At 37.6% G+C, this 20,710-nt stretch overlaps 1 protein-coding gene across 5 annotated transcripts in view; it reads left to right on the top strand.

Annotated features, from left to right (window-relative positions):
• plecb (plectin b) overlaps window positions 1-20,710 on the top strand; it is a 108,581-nt gene that overhangs the window by 11,770 nt on the left and 76,101 nt on the right. For 2 of the 5 annotated variants that reach the window (XM_047810956.1, XM_047810954.1), the window contains exon 1: window positions 12,558-12,780. The exons of the other annotated variants lie outside the window; for them this stretch is intronic. In XM_047810956.1, the coding sequence (XP_047666912.1) occupies window positions 12,735-12,780 (46 nt within the window). In that variant the 5' untranslated portion in view covers window positions 12,558-12,734. Of the gene's footprint in view, window positions 1-12,557; window positions 12,781-20,710 lie in introns of those variants that run through there. 5 annotated transcript variants of the gene reach the window in all.

Raw genomic sequence — 20,710 nt, 5'->3', positions numbered from 1 at the left:
TGGAAAAGATTTGTCCCACAGCTTTGTTTCAGTCAAAGCTAGCATGTCGGATTTTTATGGTTAAAAATGTATATTAAAAAACATTATTGATTCAGGGCAGAAAAACCTTCTATAAATTTTCTATTAAACATTTCTTATTCTTTGAATCTATTTAAGATTTAGTGTGTAGAATGCAGTTTGTTCTACAACCCTATGTTCTTTGGGGAATGTGTATGATACGAAGAATGTAAGTCTTCGTACTAAATTAATCTAGACAGTGCTGAAGCAGAGCCCGTGTTACGCAAGCCGCTTGCACATAGTGATTTTCTAAAATAAAGGACTAGATATACAAATCTGTTTGAATTCACAGTTATAAGATATGAATATCAAGTTTGAAGCAAAAGCAGTGGTGTCAAATGGCAAGAATTGTCTTATCACAGTTTGTAAGCTTATCATAGCAATGCAGTAGGCTCTGTATCGCAGAAATCATAGCCACCAGTAGGCTCTGTATCGCAGAAATCATAGCCACCAGTAGGCTCTGTATCGCAGAAATCATAGCAACCAGTAGGCTCTGTATCGCAGAAATCATAGCAACCAGTAGGCTCTGTATCGCAGAAATGCATGAGATAAAATAGCAATGTTTTGGGAAATAATATGGAATTTCCAACTGGTCTCAGCTGTTTATAGCTCTCCAGTAGGAACTGGTTAATGGTCTACGTGTACACATATGGTCCGCTGTTTTCGGAAAGCACCACCTATTTTTCCAAGAATCTTGTTTTGTGTGTCTTTTCATCTATCTTCTTCTACTTTTCATCTCCAGACAGTGGAATGACAGGATTTCTGGGAGTGTTGTTGATAGATCCCATTGCATTACACATAAGACATTAAATGTCCTCCCTCTCTTTTCTCTTTCACAACACAGTTCATGTATCTATTTTGGGTTCTGTTGATGTTTGTGTATTTAATTGAGTTTACCTTGCCTGTGGCCTATATATGCAACCAGAGGATTTTGCTATCTATTTGTGAGCTGCTCCCATACTGATTTACTGTAAGAATGAGTTTAGTGAGTCCCACAGTAAGTAAAGACCAGGGTTGCTTGGGTCCCATACTGAGTATGGGTAAACAAAAAAGGTCCTTTTGGTCTCACCCTCAACGAAGATCATGGCTGGGGTTTGGTGGATCCCACATTGAGATCATGATGAAGACTACTGAGTCCCAATTAGAGACAAGATTAATGGGATTAATGAGACCCACACTGAGTGAAGTGTAAGGTTGGGTGTAGTGATTCGGACATTTAATCATACTTAGTAAAGAGCAATACTAGGGATTGGTGGTTCTCACACCAGTCAAGATCATGTCTGGGGTCCTACATTGAGTTGAAATGACTGAGAGAGAGACTGCCGAGACCCCTACAGAATCAAGATTAGTGGGATTGGTGAAACCCAGTGGGATTAGTGAGTTAAGATTCAGGCTGAGGATAGAAGGGGTCCAAGCGGTGTGGAGATCAGGGCCGGAATTCAAGCCTAAGATCAGTACTGGGCATTGGTATAGTGCTCATAACAGAAACATTATTTTCAGTCTAATTTAAACCCATGATGAGAACATGATTAATTGTTAAGGAATGTTTCACTGCTCTTGTAGCTTCTGCTGTAACAGTGTAAGCATGTGTGTGTTCTCATGCTGCCCAGAATTTGGGTTCCACTCATTCCACTGCTTACCGTTAGGTTTCTTATACAGCCGTGTGGTAGTGTTCTAGCTCACTTTTTAGAGTTGTAGCTCACTTTGCCAGTAAAAAATGATCGCGGAGTATGTTTATAAAGGGTTTGTTCAGGGTAATTAAAAGAAATGTACATGAGTTTGTGTGATTTTTCTTATCCCTGTTGCAGCAATAATAATTCAGACCAAAGCCAACTCCTGGAAAATCTGTGGCTTGTATTTTAACGCCCTTAACCAGAATTTCTGACTCCCTCACATTTTCATCTTTAATCCCACTATGACTATAGGTGTGAAGATAAGATGCTACTATGTGATTAATTGCATACTCAGAAATGGAAAGTAACTGGAAATTTTGTAAGACAAGCTTCATTAATGCTTGAACTTTTCTGCTGGACCTGAACAGTAAATAATCATGTAGAGGAAGTATGAGTACAAGATAATGAAGAGGAAGTATGAGTACAAGATTATGTCCTGAGAAGATTGAAATAGAATATATTAACCTACAGGGATGTTACCCTGTACACATTCTGGGAAATGGTCAAAGGCCAATACATTGCTAAGAAATACAGTATGTGCTGCAGTACACTTTTGTTACAGGTTTGCCAAATGTCCCAGATTTTGAGTCTAAAATGGTTTTATAAAACAGTCTGAGAAAAGAAACAAGAATTTTCAGAAGAATATAATTATTAGATTGTTAGTAAGGCCATTTAGCAAGTAACTATGACTACTACAGGAGTTTACTACAAGCATTTTTCCCTATTCCTCATTTCATAGCTCTTGGAATAGACCAATGTAGGTGATAAATTGGAAATTCTGTTATGTTTTTCCATGAGGATCTGTTTAGGTGCCAGTGTACACAGCAGTATGTGTGTAATTGTGCTGTGTCCAATCGGAGAAGGTAGCATACGAGCTCTCAGTGTGCACACACGGAATGACACAAAGTGGCTCTGTGAGAGGATTCCTGCCTCCTTCACTGCATCCCTGCATGCCTGTGGGAGGATGGTTTGTGTCTGTTGTGATTGTTCCAAGCTTGTAAGACATTAACATAAAACATTAGTGGAATTTGTGGCATATTGCGCACTGGAGGAAGGCCCCCCCCCCCCCCCCCACACACACACACACTCTCACACACTCACACACACACACACACACACACACACACCTGCTTTCAAAGATTTAAATACTGTTTTTAAGTCTCTTAGCTCAATCTCAGGCTTTCACGTATTATATTTTACACACACACACACCAGGATGTGGATATGGAAGGAATGGAGCAGTAGTGCTGTGTAGGGAATCATCACTTCTGCTGGTTAGAACATTCCTCCTCCTCATTTCCCAACTGTGGCTTACCCACCCACATATCATTTAAAATCACTGCAGTATCTCTCTCTCTGTCTCTCTCTCTCTGTCTCTCTCGCTTTCTGTAGCATTGTCATTTAAGGACATGTCTAGTGTTATATTTAGGTATTTTTGCTCATAATTTTTAAATAAATAAAAGTTGATCCTGTCATTGTAGCATCTGTGTTTAAGACTAACTCCTGTTACTGACCATTGCATCAGTCACTGGCACTGCAGGATGTAAGAGTTTCTATTGTCCAGTTATAAAGTCTTTTAAGTGACATTTGGCAAATGTTCTAATGTGGTCTGGCCAATGGGACCGATTTAGCAGCGAAGGGTTAGAAAGTGTCTCTTTGCCATTTTGTAAGTTGAGATCAATGGAAGCTGAGCATATTCATATGAAGAGGCCTCCAAGTGGAATAAAGAAGACTTTGTTATGGAAGAACAAACCCTGACAGATCAGCTTTTTGAATTTTATTCACCTCAAAATGATTTGCTATATTTGGGAGAATTCTGGGAAAAGAGGAAGAGGACAATGTTTTATAAATAATGATGCATTACCATTGTTTCCAAAAAAAGAATGTAGCACTGGAAAAACTGTCATAACTTTTCATTGAAAAAGTATTCATTAATTTGAGGCATAATACTTTGTAATACTAAGTATTTTAAGGCTTAGTATTTTATTGTATTTGGCTATAAATTAAGTGTATGGCTCCACAGACAAGGAAATTTTTCAATAGTCAAAAACTTTACTGTTTCAGATTGACTTAATATATTATCACTATTAATATAGACTAATATTATAGGTCTCTATACAGCATCTTTAAACTTTAAACTTTAATGTGTGATATAAATCTGGATTTATTATTTTTTTTTACTTTCAAATACTTTTGAATATGTAAATATTGTATTTTGTATAGCCTACTCATCTTGTGACATTCATGCTGTGTGAAGTTTGATTAGAACTCTGTTTGTTTGCTAGGGTTTCACACACATGCAACCCAAAGACATTTTTTGTCTTTGCTTTTTGGTTTGTTTAAGGCTGAAAACTTTTGTATAGGGCTGAAAACACTTCCATGCTTTGCTTAGAAATATGGAATCTATGGCAAGAAGTACAATTCACCTGATTATGGTGAACACATAATGAATGATTACATAGTTATATGAATATCTAATCTAAAACATTGCATAATTTTTTCTTTTAGTTTATTGGTCATAAGACACCAAGCCTTTATGCAGTGCTACAGCTCAATCCTTTGCCTCAGTTTGCATTCTGGTGGTCAGTTTATTGACTCACGTATATGCAAAAATTCTGCATGACGCCTGCCATAATACATCATATTTCGGTTTCACTTACCGTTGGGTGGATTCAGGGTCATATTTCTTTCCCGATGCAAACAAACCGTGCTGGATGTCCTAAACAAACCACATCAAGGGGCAAAACTCACCAGGGTTTGATTCAAGTGTTGCTTATGTAAAAGCCACCTAAGGATTATTTTATAATCACCTTGTATTGTCTTGAACTGAAATGAAAATACGAGCTTCCTAATGACTTCCAACCCTTTTCTTAGCTCAGTACTCCCACTTCTGAGGTTGCTGTTGTAATCTTAAACTGTGTTCCACTACTACAGTATGTACTGTTGCCCTGATTCTGTATGTTGGACAGAAAAGAGACATTGAATATATAGGAAAATCAGAAAAGTCTCTGCTTACAGCAGTACAGTGGCATGTCACGCACCTCGAGCTGGTGTGACTGAGTCGTGTGCCCCAGAATGTCACTGCAGGTCATTGACCACAGCTGCTGTTCAGAGCACGCACCCAGTTCTCTGGGTAATAAGCACACTTCACATTACACAAACCTGCAGACGCACACATACGCACACACTGTTTATTCCCTGTAGTCTGGAGACCTTCACTTGCCGCCTGTTCCATTCTGCTCTGTTAACAGCTCTGAGCTCTGACTTTGTCTTTTTAACTTGAGCTGATAATATGAGGTCAGGAGTTACGTTGCAGTGTTACCACATCTGTGACCTGATTAACAAGCAAAAAAGAGACTTTCAGTTCCAACAATGAAATATGCTCAGTCAGTCATTATCTATAATTATTTGCTCTAGTTTTTGTTCAGAATAACTTGTGTACTGTATATGGGCTTTCTGTGTGGATCATTAGTGAAAAAGAGAACTGTGGATTTCCTATTTGGAGTTATGTACTAAGCACATTCAAGGGTAAAGCAACAATATAACCACCAGGACGGTTTTGCACAAATTTGACAGATCTCTGGATTTGTACAGAATGTTGAACACCATTTTTTTCTTTGTTGGTGATTTGAAGATGGTGGTGGAGACATTGCAACAAAGTCTTTCAAGATTTTGGTGTTCAACTGCATTGAGATGCGCAAAGCCATTGCGCATGATTTTATATCACTTTCATATGCATCAAATCATTCACTGAGCCATTTTGCCCTGTGTATGGAGACAATGTTGTCCTGGAAGAGATAAATTCAATAAAAATAGAAATGTTTCAGTAGGATAAAGGTCACCAGTCACTTTGTATTGATTTGCAGTAACATAACGACTGCGAGCAAAATCTCTCACAGCATAATCTGTTCTTCCCTTATATTTTGTCAATATTAATAGATAGTTAAAGGTACAAGTAAGCAAGTAAGCATGTTGTTGCCTTTCTGGCTAAATTTATCAGATTATTTAAATGACCTGTGTTCATTCTTCTGAATATGACGCATTAAGATACTTAAAGTTACAACATTTTTTTTTACAAATACAAATCATTGCTTTTTTGGCCTTAATAAGATTAAGATAAGTATCATTGAAAAGAGATTGCACAATCTGCACAATCACATATGTTTATTTCATCTGCTCAGCCCTACAGGATCTACTAATTTAGCCCTTCCTGTAGTAGCCATAGTTTGACCATTTATCTAGATTGAAGTTCATACAAAAATTTGAAAGAGTAGGTTACCAGAGAAAGACAGCCATCATTCAGCTCTGAACTGTTTAATAATGGTGATAAAAACTGATTAGTAACTTGTTATTTTTATTCTACAATAACCCTGTCCGTGCCCCTCTGACGCAGTTAACTGGATTCAAGCCTCGTGGGAATGGAAAACTGCTTTGACTTCTTCTGTGTCAAATGTCACATCCTGTGGCTACTTAATGAGAGCAGTGTACTATAGCTATAGGAACTAGTGGCCTATAAGGATAAGAGATTAGAGAATAAGAATGTTCACAACAGAGTTACCTCAGCTTAAGGTATATTTATGGTTCATGGCTTTTTATTTTGTCATGTATTCCTGTTGTGAATGTGACACATGTCCGGTGCTCTAACTAACACACATCACCTGTTTGACCAGTTACTGCACTCTTGTTTCTTTCTGGATGAAATATAAGGTTTCTAAACCATGATTTACAATGATTGCAAATTCATTTGCATTGTATAATTCAATATCATGCGGTTAACATTTTCACTTTGCATTTGTACTTCCAGTAGTATTCACCTTCTGTATTATACACAAAAGCGTATAGAGAATGTAACACATCTAACATTACTGTTTTTCAGTTATATTTTACAATAGGTCCAGGCCATAAAAACTCCACCCTTAAGTGTTCTTTACCTTGTCTTTCTCACAGAACCTGAAAAGTGGGGTAAAGAATTTTAATTTATGTGCTATATAAAAATCCATGCTTAAAAAGGATTACTTCCAAAGCAACTTAATCCCTCCTTAATGATTTACTAATTGACATAAACTGCTAAACATTGAGTGGCTATTTTGTTTCTCAATGCCAGTTTGTTACCATTTGTATTTTTGTGAATAAATAAACAGCATTATCTTGTTACACTGGCACCTGTCTTGGGTTGGGATATACAAGGTTATAATTGAACAGTCAGTTCTCGATGTGTTGGAAGCAGGAATAATTGGCAGGTGTAAGGATCTGAGCAACTTTTACAAAGGATAGTTATACAACTGGTTCAGAGTATCTCCAAAACAGCAGGGCTTGTGGGTAATTCCTGGTATGCAGTGGTTAGTACCTACTGAAAATGCTTCAAGAAAGGACACCCGGTGACATGGTTATGGATGCCCAAGGCTGATCGATATGTACTGTACGGGGAATGAAGGCTAGCCCACCTTGAGAGCTCCTGCAATACAAATTCGTGAAAAAGTTAAAGGTGGCTATGACAAGGAGGTGTCAGGACACACAGTGTATTACAGCTTGCTGTGCATGGGGTTGCGTATCTGCATACCAGTTAGTATTTATGCTGACCCATGTGTCCACTGTTGTAAAGTTCGACAGTGGGCACAGGAGCAACCGTCCTGGACCATGGAGCAATGGAAAAAGGTGGCCTGATCTGATGAATCACTTCTGGCTGGGTGGGAAATGTTCTGCTGGGAAACATTTGGTTGTAGAATTCATGTGGATGGTATTTTGACATGTACCGTACCACCTGACTAAACATCGTTGTGAACACCCCTTCATGGCAACAGTGTTTCCTAGTGGCCTCTTTCAGCAGGATGATTTGTCCTTCCACACTTGTGGGAACAAATGTTCAGGAATGGATTGAGACAAGATGACAGAGTTTGAGGTGTTGAATTGCCTCCAAATTCCTCAGATCTCAATCTGATCGCTCTTCTGGGGGACATGATGCTAACTTTAAGTGACTGCTTGCTAATTCATGCATGATATTCACACATGATTGGCTATAACAAAGACTTTGCTACAGAAACTGCAATGATTCATCTTTAAACGTTTGGAGTGGCTGCACATTTGTGTATACCAGAGTGTTTCTCTGTCAGAAAAGATTTGTATAGACCATCTATTAGTAAACTACTCAAAGAACTCTTGAGTAAATCTCATTCTAAGAGTCTGATTTCTTTAAATAAATATTTTACAATGATCTCAAGAAGCGAGTCATTTTTCAAAGAAAGTAAAACATAATTTATTTAGTATGCAAGTATCACATGTGGAATTTCTCATGTTCCTTAACATATTATAACATCAACAGCTTTAATGTTTGTAGACCCTTTAAGACAGCATCATGTCACAGCTGGATTCAGCTGGAAGAGACTGAAAAATACCGGTATAGTACTGAACATGTTTGTAAGGCCGTGCGCTGAGGAAGAATCTGCTGAAATGGGTCTAGCACAGACTCCATGAGTGGTCCACTGGGAGAACGTAGAAATGTACTCGTCTTGCAAGAGTGTCACAGCTTACAGTTAGTCACAGTGAAATGAGCAACAAAAGCTAAATGAGCAACGAAAGCTAGTGATATTAGTCATATGTTAGGAACGAGTGTATCTCCTATAGAAGTTTTTTTATGAAGTGATTACATGTACATTTGATCAGTGTACATTTGAAGAGATTAATAAAGCTGCCTTATGAATGTTACATTTATTAAATAATGTAATTATGGATATTCATAATGTTGGTTTATTGTTGTTTTCTAAATTAAATTTAGCACCGATCTTAATATATTAATTCCTGTCCACTTTGTCATGTACAGGTATTTTATATAGAATGTGAAGTCTGGATGTCCTATTCATAGACTACAGAAACTGTATAGCAGTGATGGCTGTGTTATAAACACCAAAGTGACCGTTTTGATGGCAAGATTTAGACAGCAGGTAGAGACCCATTTGAAGCTCGAGTTACTGTCTGCGAGCAGTTTTGCATGTGATCCCTGTGACCTTGTTGGTGTCCTCCTGGTTCTCCTGTTTTCTCATACCGTGCATAAATATGCTGGTAGTTGATGATTGAGGAGTCTAAATTGCTGAGTGTGAGTGTGTGATTTGCTGAGATGGACTGATATAACGAGTATCCCTGCCTCACACTTAATGTTTCTGTGATAGGCTCCAGATCTGTTCAGAGTGATTACTGAAAATGTGTATCTACAAATATTTTTGTCTGTTGATCTGATATGGCATAATTGCTTCCTTGAGTTTTGAGTTATTTCCGTTGGTTGTAATACACTGGTATGAGTTTGGCACGTTGGCAATATATAATACAATGACCAGGAGTAGCACAGCCCCTAGTGGCTTTTTCTCTGTATAACAATGATTTTACTGTAGGACATTTTTCCAGGTTTGTGATAAGGTTTAAGCTCAGAAGGACCTGAGTTCCAGAGAAACAACAGCTGATTGTTTTCTCAACCCCTCAAAGGGATAACATCAAATCTGACGATGGATTCAAAAGCAGGTGTGCATTTATACAGCTTTGTGACTGTGACAGGACTAAACTTGGAGAATCACACTGAGGAACAGAGAGGTTCCAAATCATATATTTATTAAGTTTAAATGACAACTATGCACTATGGGTGTCCGGACAAACATTCCATCTGTCTGAGGTTATGTTCTCCCTTAAAGATTTAGGGCTGGTCTTGCCAGCTTACACCAGAGAACAGACACCCTTTTATCTCAGTTTTATGCAACTGCGCAATGGAGGAACGAGTTAAAGGCCTTACTCAGGGGTCCAGGAGTGGCAGCTTGGTGGACCTGAGATTTGAACTCACAACCTTCCAATTGATAATCCAACACCTTAACCACTAGGTTACCACATCCCCCACATGAGTTTTTTTTTTGAAAACAAGCAAAATGTCCACGCAAGGTCAAATCTGTCTGATCATTGTGAGGACATTTGGTCTTTACCAAGACACAATAACATGCTTCTGCACAGAGTTCTTACTGTGTGAAGTCTTCATTTTAATCTTTTTCTATAGTTGCCCTGTCTCGGTGTCAGCAGAGTGGTCAGGGTGTCTGTTCTCTGCTGTAAGCTGGCAAGACCAGCCCTAAATCTTTATGGGAGAACTTAACCTCAGACAGATGGAATGTTTGTCCGGACGTTCGCAGTGGAGCTATTAGACAGTGCTATTAGAGCTAACACAGAGTCTTAAGAGAGAACATGGGTGTGGTTTCTGTTCTCTACCAGACATATTCCTCTGTGATCAGCAGTGATAAAACAAAACCAAATGAATTAGAACTTAGAATGATTTTTTAATTTTTTTTTAAGGGAAACAGCCACTCGTAATGATATTTTTATAATGACACAATATGCAGTATATTGAAAAATATCTCAATATATGTCTAATTCTATCCATAATATTGGTCCACAGTTAGCTACAGTAACACAAGTATGTTTGAGTCAGTGATATACTGTATCACACTGTGCTTCTATTCTGTTTGATGAAATGCAGAAAAATAAAATGTATTGGAGTTAACCATTTTGGAACTAAAAACAAAAGTAATTAATCGATGAGTTAGTGATAAATTAAGGTGTGAGCAAAATATCTGGAGAGAGAGAGAGAGAGAGAGAGAGAGAGAGAAACAGCAAAACTGTGTTCATGCAAGTGTAAAGAAACTGCACATACACAACTCATAGCCTATAGATTGTATGTATGTATGTATGTATGTATGTATTTATGTATGTATGTATGTATGTATGTATGTACTGTATGTATGTATGTATGTTTGTTTTATGTTTTTGTTTTTGTTTTATTCTCTGTTTAGGTTTTATTCCTTGCTTTTATTAATGCTTGGACAACACGTTGTACAATTTGTCATCCCAATAAAGCTGATTTGACTGAATTTAACGAAATTGAATTGAAACTGTGTACCACAAAATGTTACCACATGATTGTTTAAACAGGGCCAGGTTTAAGCAGTAGAGTAACAGTCTGAGATCCTGGCTTGTATCTCAGCTTTCTTTAATACAAAGTTCAGCCTGTAGCTTCTGTATCGTCAACACATTATTCTCAGTGCTAATTGGTAATAAAACTGCAGGCTTTAGGATCGTACACCTTCCCGACAAATGTCTTTGCCGTGGTCACAACAGTCATCTCGTTTCTATGGTTTCACTGGAAGTACTTCCATTTGACTATAAAAATCATTTCATAAATAATTTTTTAAAAATGTAATATTTAAGGGTTTGAGTGACTTAAATGGAAATGGAAAAATCACTACAGAGGATTCATTTGTATAGCAGCACACCCAGAATCACTGACTGTCTCAGCTCAAAGTCTTTGTAATCCAACAGCCAATGCTTTCTCTGCCTACTAAAGCTATATATCACCAGCTTACAATAAAAACATATTGTGTAACTTTGTTCTCTTGTGTCATGTGAATTCAGGGTCGTTAGACAGTAAAAACCTGTGCTTGGTGAAATAATGATGACACTGGGTGCAGCTACAGCGTTTCGTGGACTCTGTAATACAAAAAATGCATTCAGATGCTCTTAGTGATGTGCTTTGCATGTGGGAGGGCTGCACAGGAGAAATCTGAATTTCTGCAGGTTGTTTGCAGAAACATATTCCTACCAAAGACACCTCAGGACCTCAGGATGATCAAACTAGGAAAACCAATACATAGACAATTATTAATTTGTATGGGATGATGTGACCTGATTGTGGACCTCTAGGTTTTTAACACACGGTTAGACCAAAGAATCTTGTGAGAAAGAATAAGACAAAGAAAAGAATAAATAGTGTTTTTATTTGGACACAGCTTTTGAGATGTAAGTGAAGTTACCATGACAACTACTGTCTTATACACGGAGGTGGCGATGGAGCTAAAAAAATTCTTGTTTCAAGTTAAGTCAAGTCAAGATGCTTTTATTGTCATTTCATCCATATATAGCTGATGGAGTACACAGTGAAATGAAACAGCGTTTCTCCAGGACCATGGTGCTACATAAAACAACACAGATCTACACAGAACAACACAGAGCCAAGGACTTAAAGTAAGTTGTTCTAGCCACATAAAGTGCATCATGTGCAACCTAGTGTAAACAGTGTGAGACAAACGTTACAGCAAACAAACAATACAGAACACTACAGGACAAATACACAAAATAGTGCCGACCAGTGTTCATTCTGTGTATTGTACAGTACAATAAAAAATTGGGTGTAAACAAAGAGGGCTCTTGCAGACATAATACAGTATACACTATACACTAATCCTATAGCAGCAGTAGAATGAGGTATTGAAATGTGGTGTGCCAATGAGCAAGTGTGTGTGTGCGCAATAACAGGTTTGTTCTGGTTGTTGAGAAGTCGGATAGCTTGAGGGAAGAAACCCTCAAGCTATCAGACCACCTTCTTTAACACATTACAAAGCAAACATTTTCAGATGAGTAGTATATTGGAAAGAGCTTGCAAATATGAATCTGATTATTCATTGCTTTATCATGCTCTATGTGTTCTTTATAGATTTATAGAGAGTAATTATTATTATTATTATTATTATTATTATTATTATTATTATTCTCATTTTAGTTTTAGTTCAAATTATTGTATTTTATCAGCCAGCATGATGCCTGTTTTTTAAGGAGTAATGTAATTACAAGGACTGTGAGGAGAATGTGAGGAATGTGATTGGCTCAGACAGGATGCCCCGTGTAGACACCGGCTCTGGGTAGTGGAGGATGAAGAGAGGGAGGGGCACAGAACACAAATCAATTCATGAGCAAATAAGTATTGGGATGTGAGCCTGTGGGTGAGGACGACAAACAGTGAGGGCTAACCTGAAATACAGCGAGTTGACCTGAAGAGCAGGGAGAAATCACAGAAGAGAGACTGAGAGAAAAGAGGGATCTTGCTGCCGTTGTGAAAGGAGAGTGCAGCTGCACAGGATCACTGTTGCTTTAGCAAAAGAGAGATACACAGAAAGTGACAGAAAACAGTCACCTTTACATGCAGCTATGGAATACTTCAGGTCCATTCAACATGAGATCACTACTCTGAAAGGTACACACACTCCACTTGCTGTGAGTCGGCATGGTTGCCGGTGCATCCTCCTCCTCCTTTTTAGCTTCTTTCTGCTTCTGTGCCTCACACATTGAACTTCCCTGAACTTTCTTTTTAGTACACAAAACGCTCTGTGACTTTTTTGCTGTTTAAAGAGTGAGTATGTATGTGTGTGTTCAGAGAGAGTGGGAGAGTGTGTGTCCAACACTAGGGAATGCTTTTGTTTTTATGACACAGGAAGGTGGGGCTGGACAGGGGAATGGTGTCCAGCTGTGGCATTGTTTTCAGGGCTAGCGGACGCCTCAAGCGAGTGATGTGATGGACAAAAGTTTTCTGTGTGTGTCTAGAACTGTGTGAAAAGAGTCTCACTAGCTATTTTCCATTCTTGATTTTTAGTTCTTTTGTTAGAAACATCTACACAATCTCTGCAGCAGATTTCATGTGAATCCTTTAACAGTGTTGCACTTTTTAAAAGCTGGACTGAAAAACGATTGTGGATCTCTGCTTCTGTACAGCTGAAAACATTTTATTTGTAAAAGTTTCACATGCATGAAGAGGCTTTTCGGCCCATACAGTGTTGTGACCACTTATCAAAGGATCCAAACCTCACATTTCCCTTGCAAACCAGGGAGCAAATACCCAAGCAGCTTTTCCACCTGTCAGGGTGGGTCGCATTGGTAAATTAGAAGTTAATGATACCTACAATCTATCTCAGAACCGAAAGTTATACATGAAGTTCAAAGCAGGATCTTTACAACATGAATTAGCCAGCATTTCTGTCCTAATACATTTTCACTGAGGATGTAGGTGGTATTCTGTAGGAGTGTTTAATGGCTGTGAAACTGCACGTCATTGGTTAGAAACCACTTCATTTGGATACTTATAGTTAATGAGGAACATAGAAGAAAACTATTTGTTCAGCTTTCTGTGAAGCAAAGCTGCTTAAAAAATGAAATGAAGAGTTAAAGACTAAAACTGTTACAGTTTCAGAAAATGCTGACCCACGAGTACGGAAAAGAGAAAAGAAACATTTAAGATGAAGTCAATAAATGATTAATGGCTGTCTAAGAACGTGCACAGTGCTGTGTGGGAAAAGCACGAGCTTGTCTAATACAGTGGTGTTAAATCTCAACATATCTATCCTGAGAGCGGATGCTATTTCTCCTCTTCGTGTGAAGGAATTTTGGTTTTCTCACTGTAATGCTAAGGAAATTATTCATTCATTTACTAACCCAAACATTACTCCTGAGTGAGAACAGGTCGGTATTGAGACAAACCATTTCCAGTCATTACATTTTAGTGTAATTTGTTTTAACCATTTCAGATTAGGAAGTGTTTTGAATAAAACATCCCAGTGCAGTTACAGTATAGAAAATATATGCACTCATATATAAAATAACAATCAGCTTGACCAATCAAATTATTGGATCAGAACAAACCAGAATAAAACCGATTTTTTCCCCCTTTTTTTAAATGACAATTAAAAAAAAAAATAAAAAAATAAAAAAAATAAAAAAATATATCCACTAGCAATAGAATTGACAAAGATTTTGGAAACATTTTCATTCACATTTATTTTAGTGTATTTATGCCTACATGCTTAGATGCATTTATTCTGATCCTTAATGTATCTCTTGCACTTTAGACTTTTGAATTCGATTTAGTTTCTCTTTGATCTCTTTAATATCCAAACTCAGAAAAACTTCATTTATAAATCATATTGTTGTTGAATCTCATGTACACATCATCTCCTTTGAGAATGCACGTTATGTGACCAGCCAATGTTTATACTCCCAGTTTATCCAATTATATGTATGAACTAAAGCCTTTTTTTATTGTAGTAAATCAGGGCCTAAATGTTTTACTGAATTCATTTTGAGTAAGCAGACTTCAGCACTTTACTGCAGGGATTATGCCATCATTATTAAACCTATCAGGTAGATGCAGTAGCCAGTCTGTGAACACTAGCACTTCAGTGTTGATCTCACATCTCATATATTATTTCACATCACAGTGTGAGTTTTAACCCATCTCTCTAACATCATATATTAAAGGTCTTGGCCTCTGACTCATATTCTCTCCTGAGTGTGGAGATTTTGGCTGTGTTACTGTCCTCAGAGATGAGTGTAAGTGTAAGGTTATATAAATGGGCTAGAGGTCAATAAGGCAATGCGTGGATAAATTGTCTGTGGATAAACATTATTGACCTCTGTATGGATTCTGGGTGTCCTGTACAGGTCAGTTTTGATCTCAGGAACTCATTCTGAGGTAGAAGAATAAGAATCTTTTAAGGATGTATGCTGCTTACTGTACTGATGATGTTGTTCATTACATAAGTATTCACCCTGAATAATGCTTTCCTTTATAGGTCACCGAGTTTTGATGGACAGCATCCCCTAGGAAAAATACCCTATGTAGTGTTAATTCAGGGAAAGTTCAAATTATAGGTTGGTTTTTTTTTTTTTTTTTACAACCAAAACAGCAGGTTTTTGTTTGATAGCCTCTCTAGTTTTCATGATGTTGTTTGCTTATGGATATATGCTGCCTAAGTTCTCAAACAATCTGTGGGACCTTCCAGGGACAGGCATATTCATATTAAGCTTATAGGACACTTTAATTCCCCACCGCTGTACTCCATTCAGCTAATTATGTGACTTCTTATGAATTACAGGTAGATGTTGTGGGATTATTCCTTATGCAGTAACTTTTTTTTACAAGCTATGTTTTTGTTTAATAATTGTTAATAACTATTCTTGTCGTTCCCACTATACATTAACATTAATATTATTTTTAATAGATTCAAGACATATAATACTAATTATATCAATGTGACTTGCCAGTTGTAACACTACAAAATGTGGAAAAGTTTGAGAGAGATGAATATTTACACAAGACATTATGCAGATGTTTGTGTACTGTATAGATAAACGCTTTTATGTGCTTTGCTGGTACTGTATATTCCCCAGAAACACCATATGGCCAAAAGGTACAGTATGTGGCACCTGACCATCATACCCATTTGTGCTTGTAAAACAGCCAATTCCTAACATGACCTCAATACTTTAATGTTATATTTGTTATAATTGTTCCTGGCTTCTTCCATTTCTGTGCAGTTTAGCTGGAACATTGATGCGCTTCCACTCAGACTCCTGCTGTGTGTTTGTTATTAAGAGCTTGAAGGATATCACCCTGCTTATAGATCTTGTAGATTTACATTCATGACTGTTCATCATGCTGTCAAGCCAAGTTACAGTATGATAGCATTCGGTCTTTGCATTGTGTGAAGAGAGGCTGTAAATAAACAGATTTAAAAATTGATTGTAATTGGTTATTGGAAATTTTAATTGTGAATTATTTTGTTGAATAATTAATTTACTTGTTTCTGTATCTTCCTCAATCTCAGGCTGATATAAACGTCATTAGACTAGAAGGGAATCCCCAGCCTTCCTGCTTTTGGCTTGTAGGAAAATTGTAAGCATTCCATATCTTCCTGTTTGGTGGTGACTCGAGGCCGAACAACATCTGATGCCATACCATTTTTTTTTCCCCGTTTTTCCATTTCCGGAGATTAGGAAAGTGCATACGTCAAGGACTGTGCATTGTCTGTCTGATTTAAGAGGTGGTCTAGTTGCCTTTTTGTATTGCAGCCATGGAAGCACACCTGTGCACACATCTGGGTCTAGATATTCAGATGACTCAGATGGTATTTTGTCATTTTCCTTCACAGTTTCCTGCAAAAAGGTCAGAGCACTTTGTTGTCGTATTATCTAAACTCCACTCTCAGAATTTTCTGTAATGCTCAGTTGATGCTGTCTCAGTCCTGAGGATACTGTACCTTGATGCTCATTTTATTGTAGATCACCACAACACTGGCACTATTGCACAGAATATTAGGAAAGCTTTACACATGTTTTTAAACCCAGATAAAAAACATGTTTATCCTGGACTGTTCAAAGTGATTCTGGCTTTGATCTAGTTAAATACACTTTCTTTATTTGTAGAAACTCTTAAAATAAAGTCTAATCATCACTGATTATAGATTGTATAATTATTGTGAGTTACCATAGATTGTTCAACCCTCTAAATTTTATGTTTAAAGATTTGGAAATAAGAAGTTGTTCTTGTTCTTCTTGTTCTTGTTCTTCTTCTTCTTCTTCTTCTTCTTCTTCTTCTTCTACTTCTTCTTCTTCTTCTTCTTTTTCTTTAATCCATCCAACCAATCTCTACACCGCTTATTCTATTGGGTCACAGGGAACCTGGAGCCTATCCTTGGAGACTCTGGGCACAGTGCAGGGTAGCGCACACACACACATACACACACACACACACACACACACACACACACACACACACACACACACACACACACACCCATTCACACACTACTGACAGTTCAGAGATGCCAATCAGCCTTTAGTACATGTCAGGGAGTACATGAAAACTCTATATACAGTACACACACACACACACACACACAGTTGTGAGGCCAATGTGATATTATTATTATTGTTATTATTATTATTACATATGTACTACTTACTTACTTATACCTTCACTAATTATTATGGACATAAAGCAAAGGCTGGAAAGAAACTGAACAGGTGTGTGCAGTTCACCATTCCCTGTTTCTTTTATATTTATGAGCTGTCCCATTCCTTTTGTCAAGATAATCTACCTGCCTTTAGTATTCACTGAGTGGGGAGACTTGTCTAAAGACAGAAAGTACAGCCAATGTCTTCATGGCCAGCAGCCTGGCATCTTCTATGGACTTTTTTCTGGACTTTGGCCTAGTTTCCAACTATCTTACATTTCTTTGTACTTTTGGTCCACACTGCAGCAGTATTTTAAAACACTGCCATGTTGTTTTTTTTATTACAACCCAACCAGTCAAATCCAGCTGTGACTTTATTCACTCACATTTATATTATCTCATCTTTTGCAAACTGTATTCTAATTAAGAGGCACATTTCTTAATTCCTTTAACCGACAGCAGTGTGTCTCTGTTGACATAGAGAGCATGTGTTCATGGCTGCTGTACGAAGCATGCTCAGATTTTACTGAGTTGGACTATTTCTATTTTTCACATGTTCATATGTATGATCAGTGGGAAAATTTTAGACTAGTATTTTGTAAAGTGATACTCAACACTGGATTGGTACATCGTACATACTATGCTGATACACAGACCCAGCTCTCACATGGCTACATGCATTCACTCGTTTACTCATTTTAACCAGCTTTGTGAAGATATTCACAAATAAAAGACTATCAAAATAAAGTGCAGTTGTGCACTTTAACAGCTGAGTAAAGCATATAGTATTACAGTGCGGTCTCTTAATCTACCTTTAATTGTTATGTAAACATAAACATCCTGCTGTGCACTGCCCTCTGCTGATTAGAACTAGTCACACCATGCTTTAGCACTCAGTGTGTAGCATCATGGCTCATAATAATAATAATAAAGTAAAAAAAAGAAAGATCTTTATTTGTGTGTGTTTGTGTGTGTGTGTGTGTGTGTGTGTGTGTGTGTGTGTGTGTGTGTGTGTGTGTGTGTGTGTGTGGACATCTGTGTGCTGACTCAGCTGAGAGAAGTCTGAGAAAAACAAAGAGAGGAAGGGAGACATGGGGACAGTTTCTGAAGATTCAGGAAACTGTTTGCTTGTATGGAATTTACTCATTATATATATATTATATATACTACATACTACATAATATCAGAGCTTTTACATCCTAACCTCACAGCCTTTTCTTTTCTTTTTATGGTTTCTTGTCAGTTTGCATATTTTATGTAAAACTGTAATTTTACATTTCTTTGATGAACTATTAAGCATATTTTAAGTTACCTGCAGTATTGCAGCATTGTGAAACCTAGCCAAATCTACAGTATAATCTCTACACATCACTGATATTTAGTAGGTTTTGTTTGCATGGTACTTCCAACGCCTGCTATTGTATTTTGCCTTGTAGTGACTAGAAAAGGGATCTCCTGTTTCCCATTATAGGAATCCCATTAAACCGGCTGGATCTGCTCTAGTGAGTGAGGATGTGTGTTAATGGGGTGGAGGGGCCAGCTAAAATAGGCATTGTTTTCCATTTATGTTGTGTATTATTTTTAGGTAAAGCTGCTACACCCTGCTTAAATTTATAGTCAGGAAATTTTCAGTTAACGTTTTTTTTTTGTTGTTCATTTTTTCACACATTTTCTATTTTTAATATAATATCCACATTCGAGCTCTGAGTAATCTGATCTTGACATCCTCACAGTAAGGGGCTGACCTTATGTGAAGAGATATTGAGAGGTATTCTTTAAACCATTTTGTGTCCTGTGTTTATGTGCAGTGACACTGCAGTCCTGCATCACAGCTCCAGGGTCTCTGCATTGAATCTGAGCTCAGGTTGCTGCCTCTGCAAAGTTTTACTTCTTCTCTTCGTGTCTCAGTGGAATTACCTCTGGGTTCTCTGGAACTCTTTCTTCATGTCTTCTGTTAACATGCTAGCAGGACGACTCCCTATGCTAAACTTTCCCTGAATGAGTGTGTAAATGTGTGTGCATGGAGTCCCATTCAGGAAGTATTGTCATTTTAAACCCAGGCCCCAAATCAATTTTGCCTCAATAAAAATAATTAAATAACATTTTGCCTCAATAACTACAATAAAGTGGTTACTAAAGATGAATAACTGAATGTTCACCTGCAGTTAGTACTGCCATGTTCATGGAATTAGATCAAATGGGAAAAATCTGGGAAATCCAGTCTAAAACTGTTCTAGCCTTTTAGAAAAGTATTAGTGATGGTGGAACTAAGTATATCTGCATATATCGTGTTGACATTGCTAGTTTCTATTTATTTTATATAATTACAGTGAGTGTTGTCTTTTGTGAAACTGACTCACGTCTAGTCTAGTCTCATGTAGCCAGAGCTTCAGAATGATGGCAGAAGGTCTGGACTTCATAGAAGCAGTTATTGGCCAGGGACCGCCCAAAAAGGCGTCTGACTGACATGTAAAGCAGGCAATCACAGCTGGTTTTGTTCAGCGTCATGTTTAAGGGTGTAAAAAAGTCAATGTCTCTACAACAACAGACCAGCGTGACACCATCAACCATACATTTATGAATGTCTTGCAAATTAGGGAGTCTAAACCATAACCATAAACGTTACATCATTTGGAAAATCCAGTATTTAGCTGATCCTCATAAGCACTCATTGTCACAGTTGTAAACATGATGGCTTCCTTCCTTCATGCTTTGTTCCAGATGGACTGTTAAAAAAGTGCCATACACGTCTCCCGGAAATCCTGTAGAATCCAGAGAATCAGATGACGACTTTGAAACTCCTGAAGCGTTTCCAATTTTATGTGCCATTTGCATCAGATATTCAGCCAATGGTTTGAGTGTGTGACATATGAGCCTGAGACATCTGAGAAGTTATGTGCTTACTTTTTAGCCTTAAAAGTATTTTAAAATGACTGTATGTATGTTTTCAGTGTGCCTTCAATTATTTTTCAATGTTTCTCAAATTCGTCCTGCTGCTACTCGCATATCATCAATAAATAAGATTAAAACAGCTCTGTCATCCATACTGTACTGTATATGCCCATTCCAGCTTCTGGCAAATCTTGGACGTTTTGATCAGGAACATTTTTCTTTTTTCCGTGGTTCTTTTCTCATTCCTTCACTCTGGAGCTGATTAATCTTTGTGTCTTCTGTGCAAAAGACAGCCTCTGAACTTTCACATTGCATGTAAGTCTTTAACATGTTCAACATATAAAGTGCATTTCAAGTCTAGAATCTTTTATTGTCATTTTAAAGATATATAGCTGACACAGTACATGGGGAATGAAAGAGGGTTTCTCCAGGACCATGGTGCTACACAGAACAACACAGAGCTAAGGACTTGTCCTATACACAAGTTGTCCTAGCCACATAAATACA

The sequence above is a fragment of the Tachysurus fulvidraco genome, chromosome 3 (genome assembly GCF_022655615.1).
Source record: "Tachysurus fulvidraco isolate hzauxx_2018 chromosome 3, HZAU_PFXX_2.0, whole genome shotgun sequence".
Lineage (NCBI taxonomy): Eukaryota > Metazoa > Chordata > Actinopteri > Siluriformes > Bagridae > Tachysurus > Tachysurus fulvidraco.
The sequence above is the reverse complement of the archived record's forward strand: the minus strand, read 5'-3'. Positions and strand labels throughout refer to the sequence as shown.